This window comes from Dysidea avara, chromosome 1, assembly GCF_963678975.1.
Source record: "Dysidea avara chromosome 1, odDysAvar1.4, whole genome shotgun sequence".
Lineage (NCBI taxonomy): Eukaryota > Metazoa > Porifera > Demospongiae > Dictyoceratida > Dysideidae > Dysidea > Dysidea avara.
Genome location: NC_089272.1, coordinates 35260972 through 35287760, shown reverse-complemented (window position 1 = coordinate 35287760; position 26789 = coordinate 35260972). Strand labels below are relative to the sequence as shown.

The window sequence follows — 26789 nt, the reverse complement described above, 5'->3', positions numbered from 1 at the left end:
GTTATATCCCTACTGTGCTCAAGATACCATAACAGAAATGCACAGTAAGGATATAACACTTCTTATTGTTTTACTGTGAATTAATATCATGCGCTACTACAGCTTGTTTCTGAATCAGTACTTTTTATCAATGTGCTATGGACCATGGTCCCTACTCTAGTTGGAAAATTCCAATTTTTTGTGCAGTTGTTTGTTAACTTTTTTGTAAATAATAATTATTATCCCTGCAATCCATCCACGCATAAAGCATCAAATGAATGAAATGGCGCTGCATGCCCAAGTTATATCAAATATCATCTGAAAGTGAAGTATCCATTATGCTTCGTTGTCAGCTATGTTCAATGCATTACACAGCAGTACGAATCAAGTACTGTTCGAAAAGTTCCTAAAAATATTTCCGTTACGATGGGAAACCATCACATGCTACCACCAAATCAACACTTTTCGCTGTCAGCAAAGATGAATGGAACACAAAGGCGGGCACTGGTAAGTCCATGAAGAATGCATTGTAAATACTGCTGTATGTCAAAAGGCACCTCTTGGGCAGAAGCGACATCGAACAGTGAAAAAATCAAGTCCATAGCCTTAGCTGTTATCGAGTTACGCTTGTCTGAAGGCATCAGTTAGTCAGTTACTTACTCAGTCAGTCATTAGAAAATTTTATAATATTTTTTAAAATTCCGTAGCAACTTGTTGAAAGCATTTTGAGTCGATCTGAAAGCTTGTTTGGGCTTAGTTTTACGTAACCAATACTTGGGAAAAGTGAGGCTGGTTTTTGGGTGATATTTTTCATAGGCCACACCTACACCTTTGTGGTCCCTACTATAGAGTACTGTATGATGCACATAGAATTCTCTAGAACAATCTAGAATTTCCACTGATAGATCTATGAGATTATATAACTTTACCATTCCAGAGTACTAAAGTAGAACTTCCATATTTATTAAAGGTGGACCGATACCGATACCAGTATCGGATTCGATGCCGATACCAGTGGTATCGGTATCGGATCGGTATCGGTAATACAAGGTACAGATACCACAGTAGACACTCACCACTGTTACAGGACGGATTAGACAGAGCAGGATGACGACCAAACGACTTAATAACTCTTATTATTTGGACTCTCCACGCATGCGCATTGTACAGACATAATATTATATTAATTCTAATATAACACTCCCCCCCTACAAAAAGGATGATGCCTGTGACTTACAAGAACAAAAGTAAAATGACCAATAAAACCTAATAAATACAACATGGGAGTGAATGCACAGGAGTCCAGTTCAACTAAACAGTGGCTCTTGACAGAGCATCAGCGATTACATTATCACGCCCTTTTATATGGCGGATCTTTAAATTGTATTCTTGAAACGCCAGACTCCACCGGAGTAGTCTCTGGTTCTTGTTTTTCATTTTCTCAATGAACACAAGAGGATTGTGGTCAGTATAAACTTCAACTGGAGCTATGGTGGTGCCCAAATACACATCGAAATGTTGTAACGCTAATAAAAGAGCCAATGTCTCTTTCTCTGTGGTCGAATAATTAACTTGGTGTTTGTTAAACTTGTACGAAAAGTAACATACTGGGTGATCAATGCTACAACGTCCTTCTTGTAATAAAACTGTACCAATGCCAATGTCACTGGCGTCAACTTGAAGTTTAAAAGGCTTCTTAAAATCAGGGGCCTTTAACACAGGTGCAGACAACAACAAAGATTTAATCTTCTCAAAAGCATGCTGACATTCTGTACTCCATACAAACTTCTTCTGTTTCTGCAGTAAAGTGGTAAGTGGTTCAGCAATGGTGGAGAAGTTATAGCAGAACTTGCGGTAGTATCCCGCCATTCCTAAGAACCGCATTATTTCACGCTTGTCTACTAGGGTAGGGAATTTCAAAATGGCCTCTACTTTCGATACTACCGGAGCAACTTCTCCCTGGCCAACGATGTGCCCCAAAAACTTAACTCGTGCTCTACAGAACTCACTCTTGGACAGATTGACTGTAAGGTGAGCACCCCGCAACCTGCTAAAGAACTTCTGCAATAGCTGTATATGATCTTCCCAGCTGTCACTATATATCACCAGGTCATCTATATAAGCATCACAGCCCTCCAGCCCACGAATTACACCATTCACCATTCGCTGGAAGGTGGCTGGTGCATTTTTCATGCCAAAGGGCATGACACAGTATTGGAATAAACCGTCCGGGGTTGCAAACGCTGACAACTCTTGAGCTCGCCTGGTTAATGGCACTTGCCAGTACCCCTTCAGTAAATCAAATGTGCTAACATATTTAGCATGACCAATTCTGTCAATACAGTCATCCACCCTGGGAATTGGGTAGGAATCCGTCTTAGAAACTCCATTCAACTTACGAAAGTCAGTGCAAAATCTATATGTGCCATCCGACTTTGGCACGAGAACACAAGGAGAGCTCCACTGACTTTGGCTAGGCTGAATAATTCCATTTCGTAGCATATACTCTATTTCATTCCTCATTAATTTTAACTTCACTGGGTTAACCCTGTAAGGGTGCTGCTTAATAGGGGATGTTTCTCCCACATCAACATCATGTACTGTAACTGTGGTCTTCCCTGGTACATCAGGAAACAAATCAGTAAACTCACATAACAGCTTCGTTAACACCTCCTTTTCCTGTAGTGGCAAGTGGCTCAGCTTCTGCTCTAAATTCAACAGCACATCCGAATTTTTCAACCTTAGGCTCCTTCCTATCTCCTCATCCTCCAGTGTCCTATCATTCAGCTCCTTCTTACCAACACTAACATAATTCGAAACAACAGACACTGGATCGTTGTTACCTTCTCTACCATGGTATGGCTTGAGCATGTTCACATGACATAGTCTCTTCTCCTTCCGCCGGCCAGGAGTCTGAATCAAATAGTCAACATCGTTCACCTTCTGTTCTACGGTGTACGGACCACAATAACGTGCCTGTAATGGCTGACCATGTATAGGTAGGAGGACTAGTACTTGATCTCCTGGTTGAAAGGTGCGGGATCTGGCTTTTTTGTCATACCACTGTTTCATTCGACTCTGTGAGGATCTCAAGTTTTTCTGTGCTAACTTATTAGCCACCTTAAGTCTCTCGCGCACATCAGTAATGTGCGTGATAACACTGTGTGACGAATCATTGTCACTGTTTAGCCAAGATTCCTTAAGCAGTTTAAGCGGACCTCGAGGGGGATGACCAAAAACTAATTCAAATGGGGAAAACCCTAAGGATTCCTGTGCTGACTCTCTGGCTGCAAACAACAGCAAAGGGATACCCTCATCCCAGTCATGCTTCTGTGTCATACAATAGGCTCTCATCATTGACTTCAAGGTTTGGTGAAACCTTTCCAGTGCCCCCTGGCTTTGTGGGTGATATGCTGTGGATTTGACTTGGTGAATACCCAGTTGGACCATAACACTCTGGAACAACCCAGACATAAAATTAGACCCTTGGTCTGACTGCACCACTTTCGGAAGCCCTACAAATGTAAAGAATTTTATTAAAGCCTTTACAATCTTATCTGCTTTAATATTACGCAACGGAATGGCTTCCGGGAACCGAGTTGAAGCACACATAATGGTAAGGAGGTATTGATTTCCTGCACGAGTCTTGGGCAACGGCCCCACACAATCCACAATAATACGACTAAAGGGTTCCTCCATAGTGGGTATAGGAATAAGGGGAGACACTGGTGGGTGCTGATTGGGTTTCCCTATGAGCTGACAGACATGACATGTTTTACAAAACTTCTTAACGTCACCATGCAACCCAGGCCAATAGAAGTGACCTAACACTTTACGATACGTTTTCGCAATACCAAGGTGACCTGCTAAAGGTGTATCGTGAGCCAAAACTAAAATGTCTTTCCTATAGGGTGGTGGGACCACAACCTGGTAAACCACACTCCATTCGTTAGATGCCGGAACATTCGGCGGTCGCCACTTCCTCATCACAACATTACCACTATTCAAAAAATAACACACTGGAACTTTCTCCGCTTCTCTCTCACTTAATGCCCTCTTCTTAATGTTCATAATCTCAAAGTCTCTCTCTTGCTCTGCAACTAACCTCGAGGGAGACAACCCTAGTGGGTGATTACCACCTGGTTGACTGTTCATTTCTGGCACACCGTGTGAGGAAGGGGTTCCAGAATTAATAACCACTGACTCTTCTCTACAGCCATTGGAAAATTCCTCTGGTCTGTTGTTCTCATCCGCAGCCTTCTCAGCCGCTTTTGCCATTGCTCGGGTTACAGCACATGAAGGAAAGAAGCAACTGAATTGCTCTTCTTCTGTAATTGAACAAGGAACCTCCGACACTCATGGTTCACCTGTGACCTTGTCCCCCGCCAAATCATTGCCTAGTATCATTGACACTCCTTTTACAGGTAGGGAGGGGCGTAAACCTACAGCAACAACACCTGAAACTATGTCAGACTGTAGGCTAACCACATGTAAGGGTACACTGATAACTCCCATCTCTACTCCTTGCAATAGCACACTAACTCCAGCTGAGGTCTGGTCAGAAAATGGTAACACACTGTCCAACAATAGTGACTGTGTGGCTCCAGTGTCCCTTAACACATTAATTGGAACTTTCTCGGTACCTCCCTCCAAACACACAAACCCTCTCGACACAAACGGTAACAATACCTCATCTGCTGTACCTCCTACAGACTCTGATGTTCCTTGATTCCTGGTTTCATTAACTGAATCAGTTACGTCCACCATCTTCGGTATAATTAGTGAATCAGATTCTACTCTGTGATTCTTCCTCTCCAAGGCTCTACATTCCGACATCACATGACCCTTTTTCTTACAGTAGTAGCAGGTTGGGCCCGTTGTGAACCGTTGACTACGTCGCACTGGAGGATCACTCGCACGGCCAGAAGCTTGAGAACCACCACCACCAGACAGAGGGTTACTAGAGTATCCCCTGTTACCAGCATGGGGTGGTAAGTCTCGAGACTGGTGTCTGAACACAGGCTTATGGGTCAAGGTATAATCATCAGCCAGTACCGCGGCTTGGTGAAGGTTTTCACCTTTCTGTTCATCTATATAAGTTTTCAGTTCTGTAGGCAGACAATTCTTGAATTCCTCAACCAGTACCAGCTGGCGTAACTGAACATAGTTCTTATCAACATTCTTAGATAGACACCATCGGTCGAACAACATTTCTTTTTCCCTTCCAAACTCTACGTAGGTTTGTTTATCTGTTTTCTTAGAGTCTCTAAATCGTTGCCGATAGGCTTCCGGGACCAGCTCGTAGGCTTTCAAAATACTTGTCTTCACAGTTTCATATTCAGAGCTCTCCTCTATTGGCAAAGCTGAATAAACAGCTCGGGCCTTTCCCACGAGGCCACTTTGTAGGAGCAGCGTCCATGAATCTTTCGGCCACTTTAAACTCTGTGCCACCTTCTCAAAATGTAGAAAAAACTTATCTACCTCCGTTTCAGAAAAGCTAGGGACAAATTTCATATGTCTGCTTACATCAAAAATATCTCTGCCGCCTGTTTCCCTTGAACTAGTTGGGGGTGACACTGCCGCCGATTTCGACACTTCTAGCTCCTTCAGTCTCAATTGGACTTCCAACTCTTTCTCCCTCAGTTGTAACTCTTTTACTTTCAGCTCCGCTTCTCTTTCCTTAGCTCTCGCTTCTAATTCCAACCGACGAATTGCTATGGCGGACGGCTCTTCTATCTCGTCATCCGAAATAAGTTCTTCTTCGTGTAAATACTTTACAATAATCTGCCGAATCTCACCCTTCTTCGCGCCATTCGCAACAGTAAGTTTGTAGTGTTCCGCCAATTGCGTCAGCTCTGCTCGTTTCAACTTCGACAACACAGTAAGTGATGGCTCCTTAACGAATGATTCAATGTCCAGAGACATCCCAGTACAATCACAATGTTTGTAGAAAATTGGTCCCAATTAGTGCTCACTACCAAATAAATGCAGCACCTTTCCTCGACGAGTCCTGCCACGAAAACAACAAGGAAACAACAAGGTCGCTTATTAACAAATGATCGTCACCTTATCAGGTACCATTAACCCGGTACCAAGGATTAAGGCTTAGCGGTTTTCGAACCGCAGGAAGAGATACAGCACCAAACACTCGAAGACCACAGGAACAGTCGATTAACAAGTATCTCTCCTTTTCCGCTCCCGGACAAGCCCCCAAATCTGTTACAGGACGGATTAGACAGAGCAGGATGACGACCAAACGACTTAATAACTCTTATTATTTGGACTCTCCACGCATGCGCATTGTACAGACATATATTAATTCTAATATAACACCACTTTTATTAAACCATCTCTAGCTAAGTTTCCAGTAGCCAATAACTTAGTTGAGCTAATCAGTAACTTAACAAAGCAGCCTTTGTTACTCTTTTCCAAGTATTGCTGCAATTGCTCCGTGTGTATTCTAATATATTAGAGCACATGAATCCTTTGTAATTAAATGGTAGTGCAGTTGTTCCCCAAGAAATAAGTTTATGACTACTTGGCTTCTTTTTCATGAAAAAATTTGGTTGAAAAGCTGTAAAAAACATTGTATAATTATCGGCCGCCCACGCAATTACTTGCCTTATCAATAAGCTTACAAGAAAACTACCTCAAATCAAGAAATTAGTAATCCACAATGATGTTTATCATGTTTAGCTGTTATACAATAAATATTTTAAAACTTGATTGAACTGAGATTAATCAATTACTGTGATATTTTAATAGCTAGCTATGTATCACAACAAGAAATTTCTATAATAAACTTGTCTAGGCTTCAATGTATAGTATCGGTATCGGTATCGGCAAATAATTTCAGTACAAATACTCGTATCGGAAATATCGGTAAAAAGTGGTATCGGTCCATCTCTAATATTTATAAGGTAGAAATTAAGTGAGGTGAGCAACTGTCAGCAGTGGTGGAGTGGTAAAGGGTTTGGACATGTACAGGTAGGTATGGAGGTCTTTGGTTTGAAACCTGGACAAAAAAAATTTCTTGAGTATGTTTTTTTACTTCTCGGTGACTGTTCTATTAGAGTATCTTGATCACACTTGTTTACATTTTTTTATATTTCCTTAGTTAATACGCTCAATACTTTTAAACCGCAAACTATGCAATAGTTACTTCATGCACAGACTGATTTTTAACTACTTATTGAGTGGTTGTTGCCTATGTCCTGTGGCTTTTAATGACTGAAAAATATTTAGCAGGACTTGTAAGCTGTGTACCACAAATAGTGTATCTTTGAGTTGAAAGGAGGCATTTTCCCTTTGTACACCTGTATGTGGACAAAAATAAAGAGCAGCATTAAGGCTTTGTCTAGAGAATTTGGCAATTTGCATAAAAAACATGATAGACAAACTATTTATGAAACAGTGAAAGGATACTTCTGTGGATACTTTGTGGTTTAAAGTGGTTGGTTTGAGTTATACATTTTTAGCAATGCATAATGATGAATTATGAAATAATTGGTGAATTTTGAAATACGATCAATTTAAAGTAAGTAATTTGCATCCATTATTACAAAAAACAAAAACAAATTAACTAAAATAGCATGGTGTGTGTTATATGGTTCTAAATTTTTTACAAAGTTGTTGAATTCCCTAGATATACTGTAAAATTATCTGGGAACCTAGCTTTAGAAGTAGGACAACATATGTGACCAGACCTGCAAAAAGGGATCCTATAGCCTTTCCAATTGCATGTACTGTACTTGGCAATCCATAACTTGACTTGTGTGAATGGTACCAGCCTACAATTTGGTTACCTTACACTCCTACAATAGCACTATTCCTGGATGTAATTTAAGACAATGGGTTAAACACATGATGAGTTATGACTCGTCAAACTTGGAAATTTGGAAAGGCTATAAGACCCCTTTTTGCAGATCCGGCACTTAAGTACCTGATTGGTTAACATTGTAGCATCTACTTCACTGGTTGTCTCAACCAGTACAAGTGGATTGGCATCTGATCGCATAGTACAAGCTGACATATCCACATCACCCCATTCTCCATTGGAATAACACATGCGAGTAATGTAAACTCCTGATCTGAAACTTGAATACAATGCTGAACACCTAATCCTGACCAAATTATTAGACCGTCTTCTAGGCCACACTACTCCCCCACTATATTCTGAATCACATGCTGTAGACAAATATAAAATATTACTTAATAACAATGAACTAAACATGTAGTGTAAGCTTACATTACCACAGAAAGTAGTGGAAATAATTATCATATAGGACAAGAACACTGAGAGTTAATATACAGTAATATTAATAATACAGTCAGCATTATAAATAATACTGTATAACAAACATAGTCTCAGTTTGGTGCATGTAGTTTGGCATTTGTAAACTTTTATTCATGATGCCTTTATAAGTAAACAGGCTTGACAGAACAAGCTAACATCCCAATATATAATAAGTGCAAAATTTATTACAAGTATACTAGATTGCATTACTAGTTCAGATATGTTGTATGTCACGTACCTTCATTGACAGTTAAAGATATTTCCCTACTGATTATAAGTTGGAACACAGTGGTAACAAACTGACACTTGTACACTCCATTATCAGAAACAGTAGAACTACTGATTGTTAACATGTGGTTTAGGTTAGATGGGGATAAACTGATTCTTCCACCATCTGAGATTATTGCTCCATTAAATAACCAAGTTATTGATATATCAGGTGATGATGGAGTACATCTCAAGCTAACTTCATCCCCATCCAATACTAGAATTTGTTGAGCATTTGCTTGTATGCTAGGAACTAAGAAAAGTGGATAGCATCCACAGTTACATACATATATGTACAAATGTACTTTACATGTACAGTATGTGGCACAAATGTCTAAAAATGTGAGATAACCTGGACTCAATATTAAACCCACATTTTTACCCTAAGTGGCTAATGCCCTATCATATTCCACTCTATCTTTTCTTCGAATTCAGAACTGGTGAGTCTGGTTACTGCAGCAACTTTTATCAGACCCTGTGAAAGTCATGGGTGGAGGTTGACATCATTCAGTGGCCATGGTTTTGTTGGAATAATGTATGTAGTGAGCTTCATTTGAAAGTGGCTTGAATAAAAGCAGAGTCCATGGAGAGCCAAACTGGACAGCAAGTTATAATAACCGGAATCAGGAATGGAAACAGAATGGAATGACCAAGCTTTTATGCTCACAATTTAGCTTCCTTGTATAGTGTCAGTCATGCAGCTGCATGTGTTTAAATATCAAGACTGACTGTGAGGCTTATAGACACGCTATTAGTTTTGAAGATCGAATTATTCTAATAGAGCAGTCAGCTAGAGCAGTCGCTATGCAGTAGTACTTCTTTATTGTTAGATTCTCCTCCTATACTTCATTATGATTGTAGCTGTTACTGTTCACACAGTATCACTATTTCATCTATGGTATGACTAATATATGTGTAGGATCCCCACCATAATGATCATATTAGCTACTACATGGACTTCAAGAAAAAAAATTCAAAAAAGAGCTTATTGATGGATAAGAATGATTCCACTATTACAGTCACATCATCATTATAATCAATCCTAGGTATATACAACTTCATATGGATGCCTGCATGAGCAGTTAGCTACTTCCCTAGAGCAATAAGCGAATGGAATGACAAGTCCTTCTACAAGTTATTGGCTCTGACTCACTTGTAAGAACAGTAATTAGCTATTGGACATATTGTGCCTACCAAGTTATTTATTGCAAATTGTAACACTCCTTGGCATAGTAAATATGGCTCCTAATTAAAACTAGCTAGTTCATTACTATGCTAAAGGCAGAATACCCAGCTCAAGTATTCTTTGACATAACTAGCTAGTTTTAATGTGTCAGTAAACACTGATTGGAGGAGAATCCAAAAATACTGTGCAGCAGTTAGTGACTGCTTACTTCAAAACACTTTTAGAAATTCATCTGATTCAAACATTTACGTGTACGTACCATAGCTATACTTAATTCTGTGGTCTGTACATTTAAATAATAAAATAATAATACTATCTGATTGCTCTATTAGAGTAGTTTTATCTTCATAACAAACAGCAGTCTTGGGGTAGTATAGCTCAATTAAACATACACAGCTGCATCATGACTGATAAGCTAAATCACGCACTAAAGTTTGGTCAAGTCATTCTATTCTGTTCCATTCCTGATTCCGGTTTCGGTTATTATAACTTGCCAAATTGGACCTCTGGATTCCACTTGTCTTCTTGCTCCATTTAATACCCCTACATATATTAAGCTCTCAATACCCCTATTACTGCCAACTGTGATACATGTATTATTACCAGCACAAAAAAAGCTGGGCACATTTTGGGCATCAGAAACTTGCACACCCACACAGTGATAGCTAATAAATAGATGAATAATTGGTGCAATAGTTGTTCACACAGCTTTAGGCACCATGAAGTTACTACACAATAACTGTCATATCTACTAATAAAGCTTGTGTGTTGAAGCTAGGTTCTGTCAAACTCAGTCACTTAATAGCATGTACAGTATGAATATCCAATGAGGGAGTGGTAAGCACTCAACAGATAATAAACTATAAAGAATTATTGGTAATTTACGCTGGTGGTTAGCGGACTCACTTTAAAATAATTGAATCTGTTAGAATGATAGGATGGTATATATGTACATTCCTTTTATAATACAGGAACATCTCTTGCCATGCTATAGCCTGCATGAATCTTCCAAATAGCACTGGAAATTTACTGCCTTATGAGGTAAAGCTGGTCAATTCATAGCAAAAAATATACATTAAGCTTATTAATTTATGCTTCGATTAATGTAAGTATCAATGATGTACTAAAAGTAACCATTGCAACTGATGATTGTCTCTGGGAAAACTGGTCTTATTACCTATCAAAAATATCTATAAATGCTGGTTTTAATAGTTGAAGCTACGTGTGCTAATTTTCTCATGCTTTATGCTACTTTAGATCCTTACCTTCCAAAGCATTCACTGTACAAGTAGGCAACAGCTAACTTTCCCACCATTGTAGATAGTTTTAAACTCCAGGATGACTATATCAGGCAAGTTCCAATAGGGGTGGTGGGTGGGGGTGTAAAGGAGGACAAGAAATTGTTTGCAAAACAAAAGAGGAACGTATAGGGATGAATTAAGCCAAATTATGGGCCATTTTCAGGTATCAAAACCAGCTAAAATGAAAAGAACACAGTCACCCCCAGGTTGGTGAGATCTCCATCAAGGTCCCAGACTGTTCATATGGCTTGCCCCTTGGGAAAACCAACCAGCAAAAGCAGACCACTCAAGCTTGACTGACTTTGACAGTGAAATTAGATAGTGTGTTCATTATGAAAAATCAAGCCTGCTGTCATGGACTAAAAAGACCGGTTTTCCCAGACTCAGTCACATAATGTTATTGTCAAAACAAAACAAGAGATTAGGAGTAGAAAGTACTTATAGTAATTCTACCACCAAGATTGGGGTCACATCAGAATAAATGAAGGGGCCAGCGGCAAAAGGAGACAAGTGCCATTTGAAAATTCAGGTGAACACGTAGTGGGCATTAAACAGAATTTTGTGACATAATTGAATTATTGTAATATTTGCTCAAAAATAATTTGAGACTGCCATGAAAGTTTAAATTATGTTGTTTACTTAGTGACAACATTATTTACATGGTTAAAACAATATTTTTTATATAAAGGTAACCCCACTTAAAAGCTGATATCTTGTGCAGTTAAAGTATACATAACATGTGCTTGATCACCTCAGAATCTTGTTACTTGAACTCATTACAGCGGTTTTTAAAACCAGGTACACACCCACAACCGGCGGTGGGCACGCGCCTGGTTTACTGAAATTGTTTTCGTAAAAGTGTATGTGTGTGTGTGTGTGTGTGTGTGTGTGTGTGTGTGTGTGTGTGTGTGTGTGTGTATGTACGTACGTACCTATCTACCTATGTTTGTCCATATGCACCCATGTGAGCAAAATTGTTAATGCTGAAAGCAGCTTGCACGTAAAAATTAAAAGTGAAATGAAGTCTGTATTAAACTTCCGACTTCCGAACAGGTGAACTTTGCTCTGAGGTGGTTTCTTTTTGGTGGCCTGAAATACGGGTGCGGTGACTCTCCTCAGACTTTGTGAATTGCCTTCCTTTCGTATTCTCAGTGTTGGGGCAATTACTTTTTAAAAGTAACTCGTTACATATTACTTGCAACTGAACTATTTAGATACATATTATATTACTTTGTGTCCACAGCCTTAAGCTGTCACGTGTGCAACTACCACCTTATCACTTCACATGATTGTGTTGTTGAACAATGTGTAAATCTTGGTTATAATTGTAAGAAGATAGTGAATAAACTTCATTCATTAATTCGAGGCGGCTTTGTTACTTCGTTGTGGCTAGGCATTACTCAGAGGATTACTAATGAGATTAGTAACTTCGTTACTTGTAGTAATAAAAATTATTAGACTTGTTACAGTAACTAGGTAACGTGTTACATTTGTAAGTGAGTTATATTACTTTTTTATAGCATATTTTGTTATATTACTTGGTTACCACAAAAGTATTATTACATAATGCGTTACATAAGTAACGTGTTACCCCGTATTCTACAGGTGTTTAACAACTAAAAAACTACAATGCAGGCCTTGTAGACTACCAGGAATAGCCAATACCTTCGAGTTGAAAGGGGGTGTATCCCCTATGTACGTACGTGAACAAAAATGAAGAGCAGCTTTGAGGCTTTGTCAAGAGAATTTGTGGGAAAAACACAATAGTGAAACTATAAAACAGTTTAGAAGATACTCTGTGTGTAACTTATTGTTAAACATGGTTTGTTTAACAAGCATTTCCTTAGCAGTGCATAGCAACTTAATCAAAGAATTATGGAAATTTAAAGAATTATGGGAATTTTCATGAATTACAAAATCCAAAATTACAATAACTTAATTGATGTATCATTGCAAAACCAAAAACCAATTAGCTAAAATAATAACATAGCAATACATAGTTCAGATGAGTTGGCTAGCTGTATGGCACCTGGTTTTTAGAAGTAGCACAACATCAACTTGTTTGTAATCTTGCCATTTTTAATACATACATAGGCGGATCTGAGGGGGGTTTCTCTTTCCCTCCTTGGACTTACAGGACTATATTGGCACCAGGAATAGGAATCATGCATTCACACTGTATTCAGAAGTACAGAAAGCCAACAAGCTAATAGAAGACAATGTATAAAATTTAATACGCTTTACAGTTATGAAAATGAGACAAAAAAAGGTTGAATTTTTGTGCTAAAGATCGAAATACTCTAATAGAGCAGTAATACTCTAATAGAACAGTCACAATCATATGTGACCAGATTTTACAAAACCGATCCAAATCGCACATCAGGCAAAATCAAACTAACACCTCCAGTGGATAGCTACACTATCGTACTAATAGTTTTGACCCTCAAACTACTCGAGGCTGGTTTCAACAGACGTCTTTTCTGGGTGGTGTGTAGAGCTCAAATGGTAGTTTCCGGTCTTGTGAAGGAACTGGCTTGGCAAGAATCACTGGTTTACTAGTGGACAGCCTCATAATGTTGGCCGGTCTTTTTTTGTGTTGATTTTGCTACATATCATCCACTAAGGAGCCAGCACAGCCCTGTAATCTCTTGTCTGGACTCCACTCGTGGTCTGCCTCCATTTTGAGGTCTAACCCTTGCCAACCCTGCCACCCCCAACCCTCCACCCCTTTGTGAGCACTCGTGATACTACTTCGCTTGTCCAACTGCTCAGATTTTCTATCTAATTTGTTGGCAAACTCTACGAGCAGCTACAAGTACTGGAAGTGGCCTGAAAAGTAATAGATTCATGCATCTTTTGTGTAAATTTCATACACATGCTTGCTATCCTTGGCAAGTTATGCTGACTTGAATTCTTTAAAACCATTATCTAGAAACTCCTAATGTGGGATTTGGATCGTTTTTCCAAAATCCAGTCACATGTGTCATTAACTGACAATTTTAGTAAATTATAACAATACAACCTTATATTTTGTTTAGTACACTTTATACAGGTTTATCTAACCAATTTAATGTAGTAAAGCATCTATTTTGTTAGCTACTGAAATAGCTATCAAAAATGTTCCCAAATTCAAACTTAGTAGATCTATTTTTTTTAAATTTTCTCAGAAGATATCCAATAAGAGTTTTAGAAAGAGTATGCCCTTCATTCATGCAGATATACTAACAAATTAACTTGTGTGCTAGAGTTCCATTCTTCTCCTCTTAGTGGAATAAATATTTTATCCTATAACTTCTTGTCCCCCTCAGCCCCCCCCCAGCAGTGTCTCCTAGATCTGCCTATGAATATTGGCATGCATATACTTTTAGTCGTCACATAAGTTCAAGCCATCCAGGTTGACAATTTTCGTTGCATAACAGAACTGTACATTATTGAAAGGCTGACCAGATTTACATCACAGTGTTCAAACAGCTCGCATGGCTGTTTTAAAATCCGCACATGCGCATTTGAAAACGGCAAAATTATGAAAAAACAGCAGTATTGTGATAAGTTTATACAAACCTGTTCTGTTTACAGCAAGTTACTGCTTTAGCAACCTGTTTAATTTGCGCTGCTATTACAAATTGCATGGGAAATTTGATGCATTTTAATAATGTACTATACAGTACTTATTGTAGCAGAGGAGCTTAACTAGCACTAGCAGCAACAAAATTAATGTGCACTTACATTTGTACATATAGAGACATGAATTACAGAATAGAATGCACGTATTATGTACAGAGAAACCCTTAGAGACCACCACTTTAACAGCCACTTTTATTACAGTAGGTCCAAACATGGCTAAGATGCACCCATTCAAGCCAGCAGCTGGTCACATACATATTTACGTAACATAGGTGGCCCCATCACTGAGGTTTCATTGTACACTGTGTACAGTATATGCCTACTTGTGATAATCGTCCAACTTCTGTCCTGTTGACAGCTCCACAATTCACTAAAGTCGTAATGTTTTATAATGCATTCATCTCCTTCATGGCCAAATCCCAATACACCAGATGTGCAGTTTGATATTACTGAGCCTTCAGGTGCAGTGATGTTATTGCAGATCACACCTACATGTGTAAATAGTTGAATAATCAACATACTACCTATTGTATGATAAACATTAGTATAATTATACATAATACATACACCCCATGTACACACTTCATACGTAACTGAAACAATGTAGATGAAAGATTTCAACATAATCACAAAATATTTACTTAATGGTTGTGTGCTTACAATACAGGCATAAAAACAGTACAGTTGTTAAAAATCAACACCAAGGCACACACACAGTAGTGTCTCGTGTGGTCAAGAAAGCTGGCACGTCACACTGACAGGAAGTAAACAAGTTTTTCATAGCTCCATGATCCCTTCTTCCATTTTTGCAATATAGTTTCTGCTACCTTCAGTACCCCACATACCTCTTATGTGTTGGTAATAGACAAACTGTAAAATTTGGATTAATTTCTTCATTGTTTTTCATAATTTTTCCCAGGGCATAAGTATTTGTTCATCTTTTTGCACACTGGACAAAAGCCAGTGTAAAATGAAAATTTGTATCTCGATTGCTGTGAAATTACATGGATACTACAGTGTATACATTTGGCCATAGGGAGGTTTGCATAATATATTACATGATATACATAGCTGGTTACTGATGCACAGCAACCTAAGTGCTGTATTGAAGTTGCCTAATTATTTTATGGGTCAATCTAAGTGTGCAAAAGCTTGTTTAATACACAATAACTGCATACTGTACTAAAGTTATTGCTTTACACTAGTAAAAAGAAATGGTGTACAAGAAGATATACGTAAGCAGCGTTTTGGATTCACTTGGGAATTTACAATGAGCAATGTGGTTGTAGCAAAGGATTTTACTGTATATGGTGGTGTATAATGGCAATCAAGTTGTGGACATTTATACAAAGACAGACATAAAAGTTGATACCTACAGGATTGACTGTTTAACATAAAGTATGTTTTCTATGTAGAATGCAATATTGTTATTATATTGTTTAATTAGCAGAGCCCGCCTGGGGAATAAGTGCTAATGTACATCAAAATTAAAAGTGATTGTATAATAATTGTTTGAAGCTGTCAATAGTTTGTTGGTTGATGATGTCTTGTGGTAGTCCATTCCATTTTGGTATTGTTTTTGGAAAAAAAATGAGTACTTATAGTTGTCTATTGATGTATGATAGTGTAGGAATTTTTGTTCATGATTAGATCTTGTAATGGTGACAGGTGATAATGTTGGTGTACAGTATCCTTTATTCAATTTACATATCCATAATGGATCAGTACACAAACTAGATATAGATTCTGAGATCATCAATTACTTTGAAAGTAAAGATAGTACACAAATATGTACATATGAGGGAGATACTACACCCATTGTTAATATGAGACTTGCATACTTGTGATTATACAAGTGAAGTTTGTATTGTTCCAATGTAAACCATTAGAAAGCAATTTGTTTATGTGCATGTAGTTTAGAAATTTGCATCAGACTATTAGTTACTTCATAGCCTGTTAGGCTTTTCTCATTAAATGGTTTTAAACTTTAGCTAGATTGATATAGAGTGTTCGACTACTTTGTTAGAGCAACAATCTTTGTACATCAGAAGTGCAACTCCGCAGCAGCAGTACATTTATTGATATGTGACCCACTTATCGAAAACCTGTGTCTACAGGGTGACCTTATAATTATGTAGCTGAATGCTTATAATACAGTAATACATTGAGGTAACTGAATGCTCTAATAGGATGACTGTACCATTAGAGTATCTCGATCGAGCACTTGCTACATGTAATTGGTTTTGCATGATAACTCAGTAGGTATTAATCCAATTCTTCATACCACTGAAACGGCTTATGATGATTAATCTCTAAGTGGTTCACCTGATAGATGTGAAAACTAATTCAATGATGTCAGTAACGCTTCAGTTTTAACTTGATTGCACAATAGTTACTCACATTTGGTTTCATGTTATATCTTTATCTTAATTTCTTTCAAACCACCAAAAGGCAGTCCTACAATGGTTAATTAATCTATCCTCAAAGCAATTTTCAACTGATTCCTTGGAGTCGTTTACCCTGTGAGGTGCAATATTCTTTTATTGGTCATATATCTGTAAATGCTCATTGAATTTGCACAAAATTGGTACCAGTATTCACATTTAGAACTACTTTAATTGTGCCAAATTTCAGCTCAATTGAATTGTGCAGTTACATTTTATAGAGATTGTTGCACAGCGTACAAAAAAGAAGAAACACGAAAAAGAAAAAAAAAATTTTCAAAAAAGCAAACTTCAGTCACTCATTAGGCTTGCACCAATTATTCCGGCATAATTTCGAGCATAATAGGCTAGCAAAAGCATCAAGCATTATGCCAGCATAATTGGACAATTTTCAAGACTTTTAGTTAAAACATGCAATGCGCACACCAAAAATACAGCACAACATGAACACACTGCGCATTATTACTGCATTTCATATCAAAAACCTTGCAGTGTTATTATTTTTACTATTTCTTGACTGATTATTCACATGTTATGGAAATAAGATCAATATACTCTAATAGAGCAGTCACTTACTCTAATACAGCAGTCAGGAAATGCAGATATACTCTAATAAAACAGTCAGCTCTCAAGCATAATCTTGATTTTGAGAGCATAATTTTGAGCATAATAGGCTGGATTTTTGAGCACTACTCAAAAGCATAATAGGCAATTTTCAAAGCATAATTGACTCAAGCCTATCACTCATACTATATTTTTTGATTATGATTGACTGGAGTAATCTCCTTTAAATTTGGCATGTAAACTGTCTTATTAGGTAGGAAATTCCACTGTAAAATTGATGTAAGAGTAACTAAGATAGGAATGACAGTACAAAAAAGCACAAAAAAAATAGAAAAAGCAATGCACAAATAAACAAATTACTGTATAACTAAGAAAAATAATTACAACTTCATACAACCAGCAAAAGCACAATTACAACAACAGGGGCTTAAGGAAGAGGAAAATCATTGTCTTGACACTGCAAAGTCTAGTATTGTAAAATCATAGGTGCAATGTTTGTCCATAGTAAAATGGAAAGCTGCTGCAATAAGTATTTTCACAATGTAACACTTGTTTCATTCAGATAAGAGATAACCGAGCTACAGTAAGTACAAATGTGTGAATAACAGGTTTTCTTTCTTCCTGTCAATATAACTAGGGTTTTAGTTTGCTGGCTCTCTGGGGCCACATGACACACTGCCATAGGGCTTGCAATTGATCTAACAATTCTCTTCATCTTTTAGGCTACATTATGTTGCTGAACACTGGCAACCAAATTTCAGGTTACATGTAATTTCAACCTAAAGTTGCTAAAATTGATGCACGTGAAAGATATTTTTTCACAAAATTAACAATATGCATCCATATAATGTTGTAGAAACATACCATGTACAGAAAGTGTAAGGAGTCTGGAAGCACTGGAAATACTGTTGATAGCTGTACACTCATATATTCCCCTGTCATCTACATCAGCATGTGTTATTGTCAATGTTCTACTGACAGTTGTCACATTTCCATACCCAACAGGAACTCTAACGCTATCACTCACTGACACACTATCACTTAAAGCTCCATTAGTCTTACTCCATACTATTGTTGGTGGAGGATAACCTAATGCTTGACATGTAAAGATTAAGGATTGTCTTTCAAGAATTGTTGTTGAATTATCCTCAAGAGGATCAGTGATGCTTGGTGGAACTAAAATAAAATAGCATGAAGCAAACATGTACGTAATTAATTATATTATCACCACATAGTGAGCGAAGTAATACTATGCCATATGCATTTTATTATGACAGCTATAACTTACTTGGACAATACTGAGGCTGTATACAGAATCTACCATCCAGGACTCTTTCATTGGTACAGAAACACCCACTAACACAGGTTGAATTTCTACAGCTTGTGACACCTCTTAGAGTATCACAACTAATGTGCCAACCACACAGCTGATATTCCATACCAGCCAAACAACCTGAATTGTGTGAAGAATAACTGACTTATTACATAACACAGTGAAATCTATGGAGTGGCCACCTCTTCCACAAAAACCAAAATGCATAGCTAAGATTTCCATTAACTTATTAAGAAAGAATCTTGTTACAGTTTTTTGTGGGTGCAAGTATAGTCTGTATTAATAATCTTTTAAAATATCTAGTCAAACATAATTACTAGAAATGTACTCCTTAACAAAGGAGATATACTCATCAAAGGAATACTGAGAACAATTTACACATTAAAAGTTGTTGCCATATGCGCAAGATGGAAGTAGCTGGATTTTAAAAGTAGCTGTTCTCATTCAGTAGGTGGAGCTTACAAGCAGTGTAAAATCAAACTTATATAGCTACTTACCATGACTAAAGTCACTACCCAATATGTTAGTAGCATTACAAGTGTAAGTTCTCTCATCAGATGATGTTACATTGTACACTGTTAGTGTGCTCTCAGTAGTAGTTGCGTTTAATGATGTTGACATTATCATGTACTTGCTTGTATCTGACACATTTATCATAACATCATTAAAGTACCAACTGATGCTTGGAACTGGTTCACCAGTAGCTTGACATGTGAAAGTTGCTAAGTCTCTTTCCTCATCAGTTGAATCAACAATGTCTAATAAAATTTCTGGAGAAACTACAAAACAAAAAAACAAATTGTATGCACATAATGTTGTGAAGTAAATAATGTAGCTTTATAATCATGTCAGTAGCTTGGAGAAAGATGATTTGACATTACTGTTTATAACTCATCAAGAGTAGCAGCTATTCTGACTAGTTACAGTATATGAGCTAAAGAGGTAGATATGTAAAAATTTCAGCAAAGAAACAGTTTTACAAAGTGATGAGTGTTTCACAGTATCCTATTAAGCCAGGTTTTTGCCAAAGTCAGGACTAACTTGTTTCAAATCCCAGAAAATAGAAATCTAACAACAAACCTCATGTTGTAGTTTGAGGAATAACAGCTAAGGTTGACAACCAATAGTCTTATAGTGTACCTACATATCCAAGGTATCCTTGCAGCCGTCTGTAGGCAAGCATCTGGTTTCTAAAAAAACCTGTGTGTTTGTATGTATGTATGTTTGTATATCTGTTTGTCTTTCCGCACCCTTGTGAGCAAAATCAAATTACGTATATATATATATGGTTAATTACACGTAACTGCCTATTTAGCTAGAAATTAACTTCATGGACATCTGGATTTTACAAGTAGCTGTTCTCAAAATTGTGACCTAGTCTAGGAAAACAGATCTTATATCCTATTTAAAGTATCGAGAAATGTTGGTTTTAAGTATTTAACAAGGGGTCCACAACTCCATTGAAATCTTGTATGCCACATTTGAAATCTCAAGAAATCTTGAAATCCTTAGCATCTTTGTTGCCGTATATTTTAGGTTACGTTAGTAATCTATGATGTAATCTTATGTAACGGACGGCAAAACATAATCAAATTATCCATATTACCTCGCATCAATCTCGAACTGCTCCTACATTGTTGTTATGATGACGAATTGACGATTCTTTCATCTGTTTCTGAAGGAGAAGTTTCCTGGGCTATGTACCTAATAAGTTAGAAAAGTAGCTCGAAAGTTGCTACCAGAGGCGTAGCTAAGGTGGGGACTGGTAGGGCACAGGCCCAGCCAATCAGTTTCAGTGCCCTACCAACTCAGTTTGCAGAAACTAGTCAAGCGAGATCGAAATACTCTAATAGAGCAGTCACCCTAATAGAGCAATCACTCTACAACAGTCAAGCATATATAATAGTGTGATAGTAAATGATAAACTGCTTAAACTGCTCTAAAATTCAACTTTAGATGGTCTAACTCCAAATATTTTCCTGGGGGGCATGCCCCAGACCCCCCTAGCATTAGCATGTAAAGCTGCTGTGTAGCTTTGCACATCATGATTGCTGTAGGTGCCCAACTAATCCTTCAATACTAGCTACGCCACTGGTTGCTACTCTGGAAGGTGTGATGGCAATACGAGTACTGGCTGGCTATGTAGTGCAGTCACGGTTATTGTATTCCCACCAAGATTCTGAGTCACTGAGTGAATCCATCATCTAATACCCTTGGCTATACAGCAAGGAGTCTAGGCTGAAATCCCAGTGGGCTATACATTCACTTAGACAGCCACCTAGCTTGATCTAGTTAAACTCGAGACACTCGAATTGACAGGACTTACCAACGGCAGAGAAGATGGCACACACCTACACAAACAATGCTAAACATATAGCTTTATAATAGATGTCATACTGCCAGAGTAAACTCCAGCTTGAACCCTCCGGGGCTACTTTTCATTAAAACTTGATCAATCAATCTTGAAATTTGAAGAAATCGAAGAAATCTGTACTTAATACAAAAATCTTGGAAATCCCTAGAAATCTTGAAATCTCAAGATTTCGAAATCTCGTACACAATTCACTGGATTTTTGCTTAGTTGCAGACCCCTCGGTATTTAGTGCATTGTAGCTTGCCAATGGTTGAAGCTATTTGTACCACATTTTCACACATTTTACACCAATTCCTTACATTCCAGAGAATCCACTCTACTGAGTAGCCAACAGTTAAGTTTCCCACCTTTTAAATCTGTATCAGGTGAGCTCCAAAAGGGGTGGGTGGTGGGGGGCAGAGGAGGGCAAGAGGGTGTTTAAAAAATTTAAAAGGAAGGCATAGGGATGAATTAGGCCAAGTTATAAGCCATTAAAATCTCAAAACTGGATAAAATGAATGGAAATTTACAGCACAGGTCTTTATTCAACACCATGGAGCTGTACAGCCACATGCAGCCATCCCTGGGCTGACCGGAGGTCCATTAAGGCTCCAGACTGCATGTACAGATTGCCACTGTGCTTGGAAAAGCAGCCAGTAAAAACAGACCACTCAATTGATTGATGAATGAGATAAAGCCTCAATATTTGGTGCCAAGTTGAAAGCATATAACTGATGTTGTTCTACCTAGCATAATATTATTGAAGCAGAAGTTTAGAAAGACTATGCAGTGATACAGTTTTACTGGAGTACTGAAGTTAGTAATGACTCCTTACTCAGTCTTACTGTCCCTGGCTTACAGAGCTATTTGAAAAGAAAGAAGCAGTAATACTGTACATGCTTATCCATTACCAAGTTCACATAGTGGAGAGATGATGAGTCATGAGTACAATGCTATGTTATCCAATTGGTACATTAACCAAGACCAAGTTCATCTACATGTAATAGTAAGAGATAATGCAAGCAATATGGTAAAGGCTAGAATTTTGGATGTTTTTCCCATACTTTACACTTTACAACTAGTCATAAATGATGGGATTTTTTCACAGAGAGTTGTTATAAATCTTTTAGCTATTTGCCGACAAATGTGACCGGATCTACGAAAAGGGGTCTGATAGCCTTTCCAATTGCATGTACTTGGCAACCCATAACTTCACTTGTGAAAATGGTACCACCTGACATTTGGTTACTAAATACCCCTAATATGGCACTATTGCTTAGTGTAATTTGAAGGTGATAGGTTAAATACATTAGGAGCTATGATCAGCCAAACTTGAGAATTTGGAAAGGCTATAAGACCCCTTTTCACAGATCCGGTCACAAATAGTAGGGCAATTCAAGGATTCACCACTTGTAAATGATCAGCTAATATCAATACAAGAATCGACTGAAGCAGGACATTTCTACCAGGTGGAGCAGTACACTTTACATGCTTCAGATGACACTAGAACAAAAGATAGTATTAGCAGCATATGCAACAGAATAATTATGGGATTTCAACAAATGTGACCCAGTCTGCAAAAAGGGGTCTTATATAGCCTTTCCAAATTGTCAAGTTTGACTATAATTATAACTCATCATGTTTTACCTTCATATTACACCAAGCCATAGTGCTATATTAGGAGTATAAGGGAACTAACTTTCAGGGTGATACCACATTCACAAGTCAAGTTACAGGTTGCCAAGTACATGCAATTGAAAAGGCTATAAGACCCCTTTTCGCAGACTGGGTCACAAATTACAACTAATCAACTGGAACTTGCTGGAAAATAGATACTGTAAAGTATTTAGATGCATTGAGGAAATAACTACATCTATTTCAACAGAAGCAGCATCAGTATCATTAATAATATGATTTGTTTAAACTGAGATAATGGTTTTAGTGACCAGGGTATCTGAACAATGAAACTGGATAAGCTGGCTTCGCGTTGTGCAGATATCGAAGCAAATACTACATTAACCATAGCAACCCTCCTTGATCCACACTTCAAGGACAAGATTTTTTCGCAAATCCAGTCACTAATTATTTAGAGTTGACAATAACCAGATGTGGGCGGTGGACAGGAAATAGAAAATTTATTTGGAATGGCCTTAGAGATCATGCAGTTTTTGGCTTTCTTGCCCAAAAATATCACCCTAAAACCAGCCTCAAATTTCCTTCATAACAGCCTGGCGGTATTGGTTAGACATAGCCAAGCCCAAAAATTCCTTCAGAGTGACCCCAAACCCTTCCAACAAGTTTCTATGGAATTTAAAAAAAATTCTATTTAACAGAATTTTATTCTGACTGACTAACTAACTAACTGACTAACTAACTAACTGACTAACTGATTCCTTCAGCCAAGCCTAACTTGACAATGGGTGAGGATACGGGATTCATTTTTTCACTGTTCGACGTTGCTTCATCCCGAGACATGCCTTTTCACCAACCGTAGTACGTACAATGCACGTATCATGGACTTAGCTTTGTCCTCCTTTGTGTTCCAGTTTTTTTCACTGACAATGCAAGGTGTCGGTTTGCTATAGCGCTATATGGCTTCCCTCTGACTGTGTCATGCTTTTTGCCCGCTTTTTCCATAGCGACTGGATTCATTGCAAAGAAGTTCCTTGTATTGTTCTTCGTTTGTAATGCGGAGCATAGCTACAAATGAAGCGTAATGGCCATCTCACTTTTCAGTTCGTAATTGATTATTGGGGCACGCGTTTAGATGCAAAATATTTCTGGAATGCCTGGCGCCATTCTTTCATTTAATGTGGTACACGTGGATTCAGTAGTCATAATTGTGTTATTTAAAAAGTAAGCAAACAAGTAGAAGGAAAAATTAGGAATTTTAAGCTGGATTAGGGATCAAATAACAAAAAAGCAGGGAAAAAAGGGAACAGCAGAAAGTTGTGAAACAAGAGAGGTTGCTTATACCTACATATATGCTAGTGGACATGTAATCCCTAATTCAGTCATGGTTATTGACTGAAGAGTAGGGATTAGATGTCCACTAGTATATCTGCAGGTATATGCAACCTCCCTTGTTTCACAACTTTCAGTTGTTCCCTTTTTCCCCTGCCTTTTTGTTATTTGATCCTTAATCCAGCTTAAAATTCCTAATTTTTCCTTCTACTTGTAAATATTATGCGTAAACATGGATTGGAAATGCACATAAAATATTTTCGTCTATCCTCGTTATGGTGTGTGCTAGTTGTAAAGATGTTGACAGTCTGTTCACAGGCTTTTTTCTTGGTTATTTAGTAGTGTAGACATTATATTTTACATTGTTAGTATGTTATGTTGTGTACTGAACAAGAACACAGGTGTGTTCACTGATATCGGAGGTTATACCATTGCGACAGGTGGATAGTGGCAGGTGAGTATCAGCAAATATCTCAGCAGCGTTGCTATTAGCCAATTAATGATGGCCATATTTGTATTGTCTATTAAATACTTGGTACGTTATAATAAAGCTTTAACTGAAGTCTTACTCTGCTAGGGTAAAATAATTACAAAATGTAGTGCCTGTTTTGGCTTTGTTTTATTGAAGCGGAAGAGCTATACAGTAATACAACTATATCTGAGTAGTTAACATGCTACCTACATGACACATCACGGCACATTACGGCATGCCCTACACAAACCACCCTTCCACCGCACCGAGCTCTATTCACATTACTACACGTGATAACTACATAGAAACATCACTTCACTTGATCAACATACATGTATATACATACATACAACTCTTTGGGGGAGGTAGGGCAACGCAGGTGAGGCGTGTATTGCTTGAAGGGACAACGTGTGTTATCACTGTCGCAGTTGTGCCATGCAAACTATATTAATTTTGGTGCCATCTTTGATGTAACTTAACATTGACATTAATAACGCCCAACAGTACCTACACCCAACAGTGCTTACTCCCAACAGTACCAACGCCCAAAGGTGTCTGTGCCTAATTGTAACCATACCCAGCAGTGCCTATACCCAACAGTACTTACAGCCTACAGTACCTACACCCAACATTACAACACTTTAGCATTACCAACATTTAGTCGCAACGCACACTACAAACATTCAGTCGCAACAAACATTACAAACATTCAGTCACAACAAACATTACCAACATTTAATCGCAACAAACACTACAAACATTTAGTCGCAACAAACATTACGAACATTCAGTCGCAACAAACGTTACGCACATCGCAACAAATAACCACATGTAATCGCAACACGCAACCACATTTAGTCGCAACAAAACATCATACATATAATCGCAACATATAAGCACATATAATCGCGACACATAACCCCATTTAGGCACATTTAGTCGCAGCAACCATAACCATAGTTTGAACATAATATTTAATGGTGGATTGCAACAGTGATAACACACACATCTTTGGACTATATTAGGTGTTAGCTAAGTTCAGCAATTTGCGCCCAATTTCCCCCAAAGTAGTTATTAATAGTAATACGAAAGTACAACACATCATGAGGTACGTTTTTTGTTTTTTTTCTGTTCACCAAGAGCCAATATGTCTAACCAGGCTAGCCTCCAGTTAATGTACGCGGCAATCTACCCAGCTGTAAATGACAAACACCACTTAGTAGCTTACAAGAAGATACTCCAGCTAAAATAACCTAATTTATTTTGCGTATATACCATAATGAGGATAGGATACATTTATTAACACCCATTTATATGTGCATTTCCAATCCATGCTACGTATCATATTTATGCTGAAATGAACAATGATGATGGCATTTTGATAGTACTGTATCTCCTCAAAATGATCAAGACAAAGCAAAGCCATATGGAGTTGTTTCAATGAAATCATTGAAAAGTCTGATGCAACTGTAGTAACTAATAACATGCATATTGAACCTTACAAAAACCCCTTATTCCATTTCACAGGGCCAATTTTGTTTTCTGTGGAGGAAAGAAAACAAGCATCGTTTCATACAACTGTCACAATTAGCAAAGCATTATCTTGCACCTCCTCCAACTTCAGTTGTATCAGAAAGACTCTTCTCCACAGCTGGAGATATATGTGATGAAAAACAAAATAAACTGTAGATTGGCCCCAGAAAGAATGGAAATGCTTTAATACATGGAAAATACAACTATTAAACATCATTGTCTTTGTACAAACTAAGTATTTGTCATTTGATCATATTTAATATATATGTTTTTGGCTATAAAAACATAAAATGATATTACAATAAAATTAATGTACATGAAAGTAAAGCTAAAGTCAAATCATTAATGGCTCCAGCTTCACCCAGTAATGTGATGTACTCAAGGCCATCTCAAGAGTTTTGTCAGTTTACCTAACACTATTACTATCACTCATTCATCTCATGACTTCAGCCATGTGAGAAACTTCTCACCTG

The 26789-nt window shown here is 37.8% G+C and overlaps 1 protein-coding gene across 1 annotated transcript in view; it reads right to left on the bottom strand.

Moving 5' to 3' along the window:
* LOC136263173 (uncharacterized) overlaps positions 1-26789 on the bottom strand; it is a 114735-nt gene that overhangs the window by 40809 nt on the left and 47137 nt on the right. Inside the window, exons 11-16 of the mRNA XM_066057685.1 lie at positions 19492-19773; positions 18950-19114; positions 18526-18837; positions 14977-15141; positions 8514-8795; positions 7922-8166 (exon numbers count right to left, since the gene is read on the bottom strand). Coding sequence (XP_065913757.1) covers positions 7922-8166; positions 8514-8795; positions 14977-15141; positions 18526-18837; positions 18950-19114; positions 19492-19773 — 1451 coding nt within the window. The remainder of the gene's footprint in view (positions 1-7921; positions 8167-8513; positions 8796-14976; positions 15142-18525; positions 18838-18949; positions 19115-19491; positions 19774-26789) is intronic.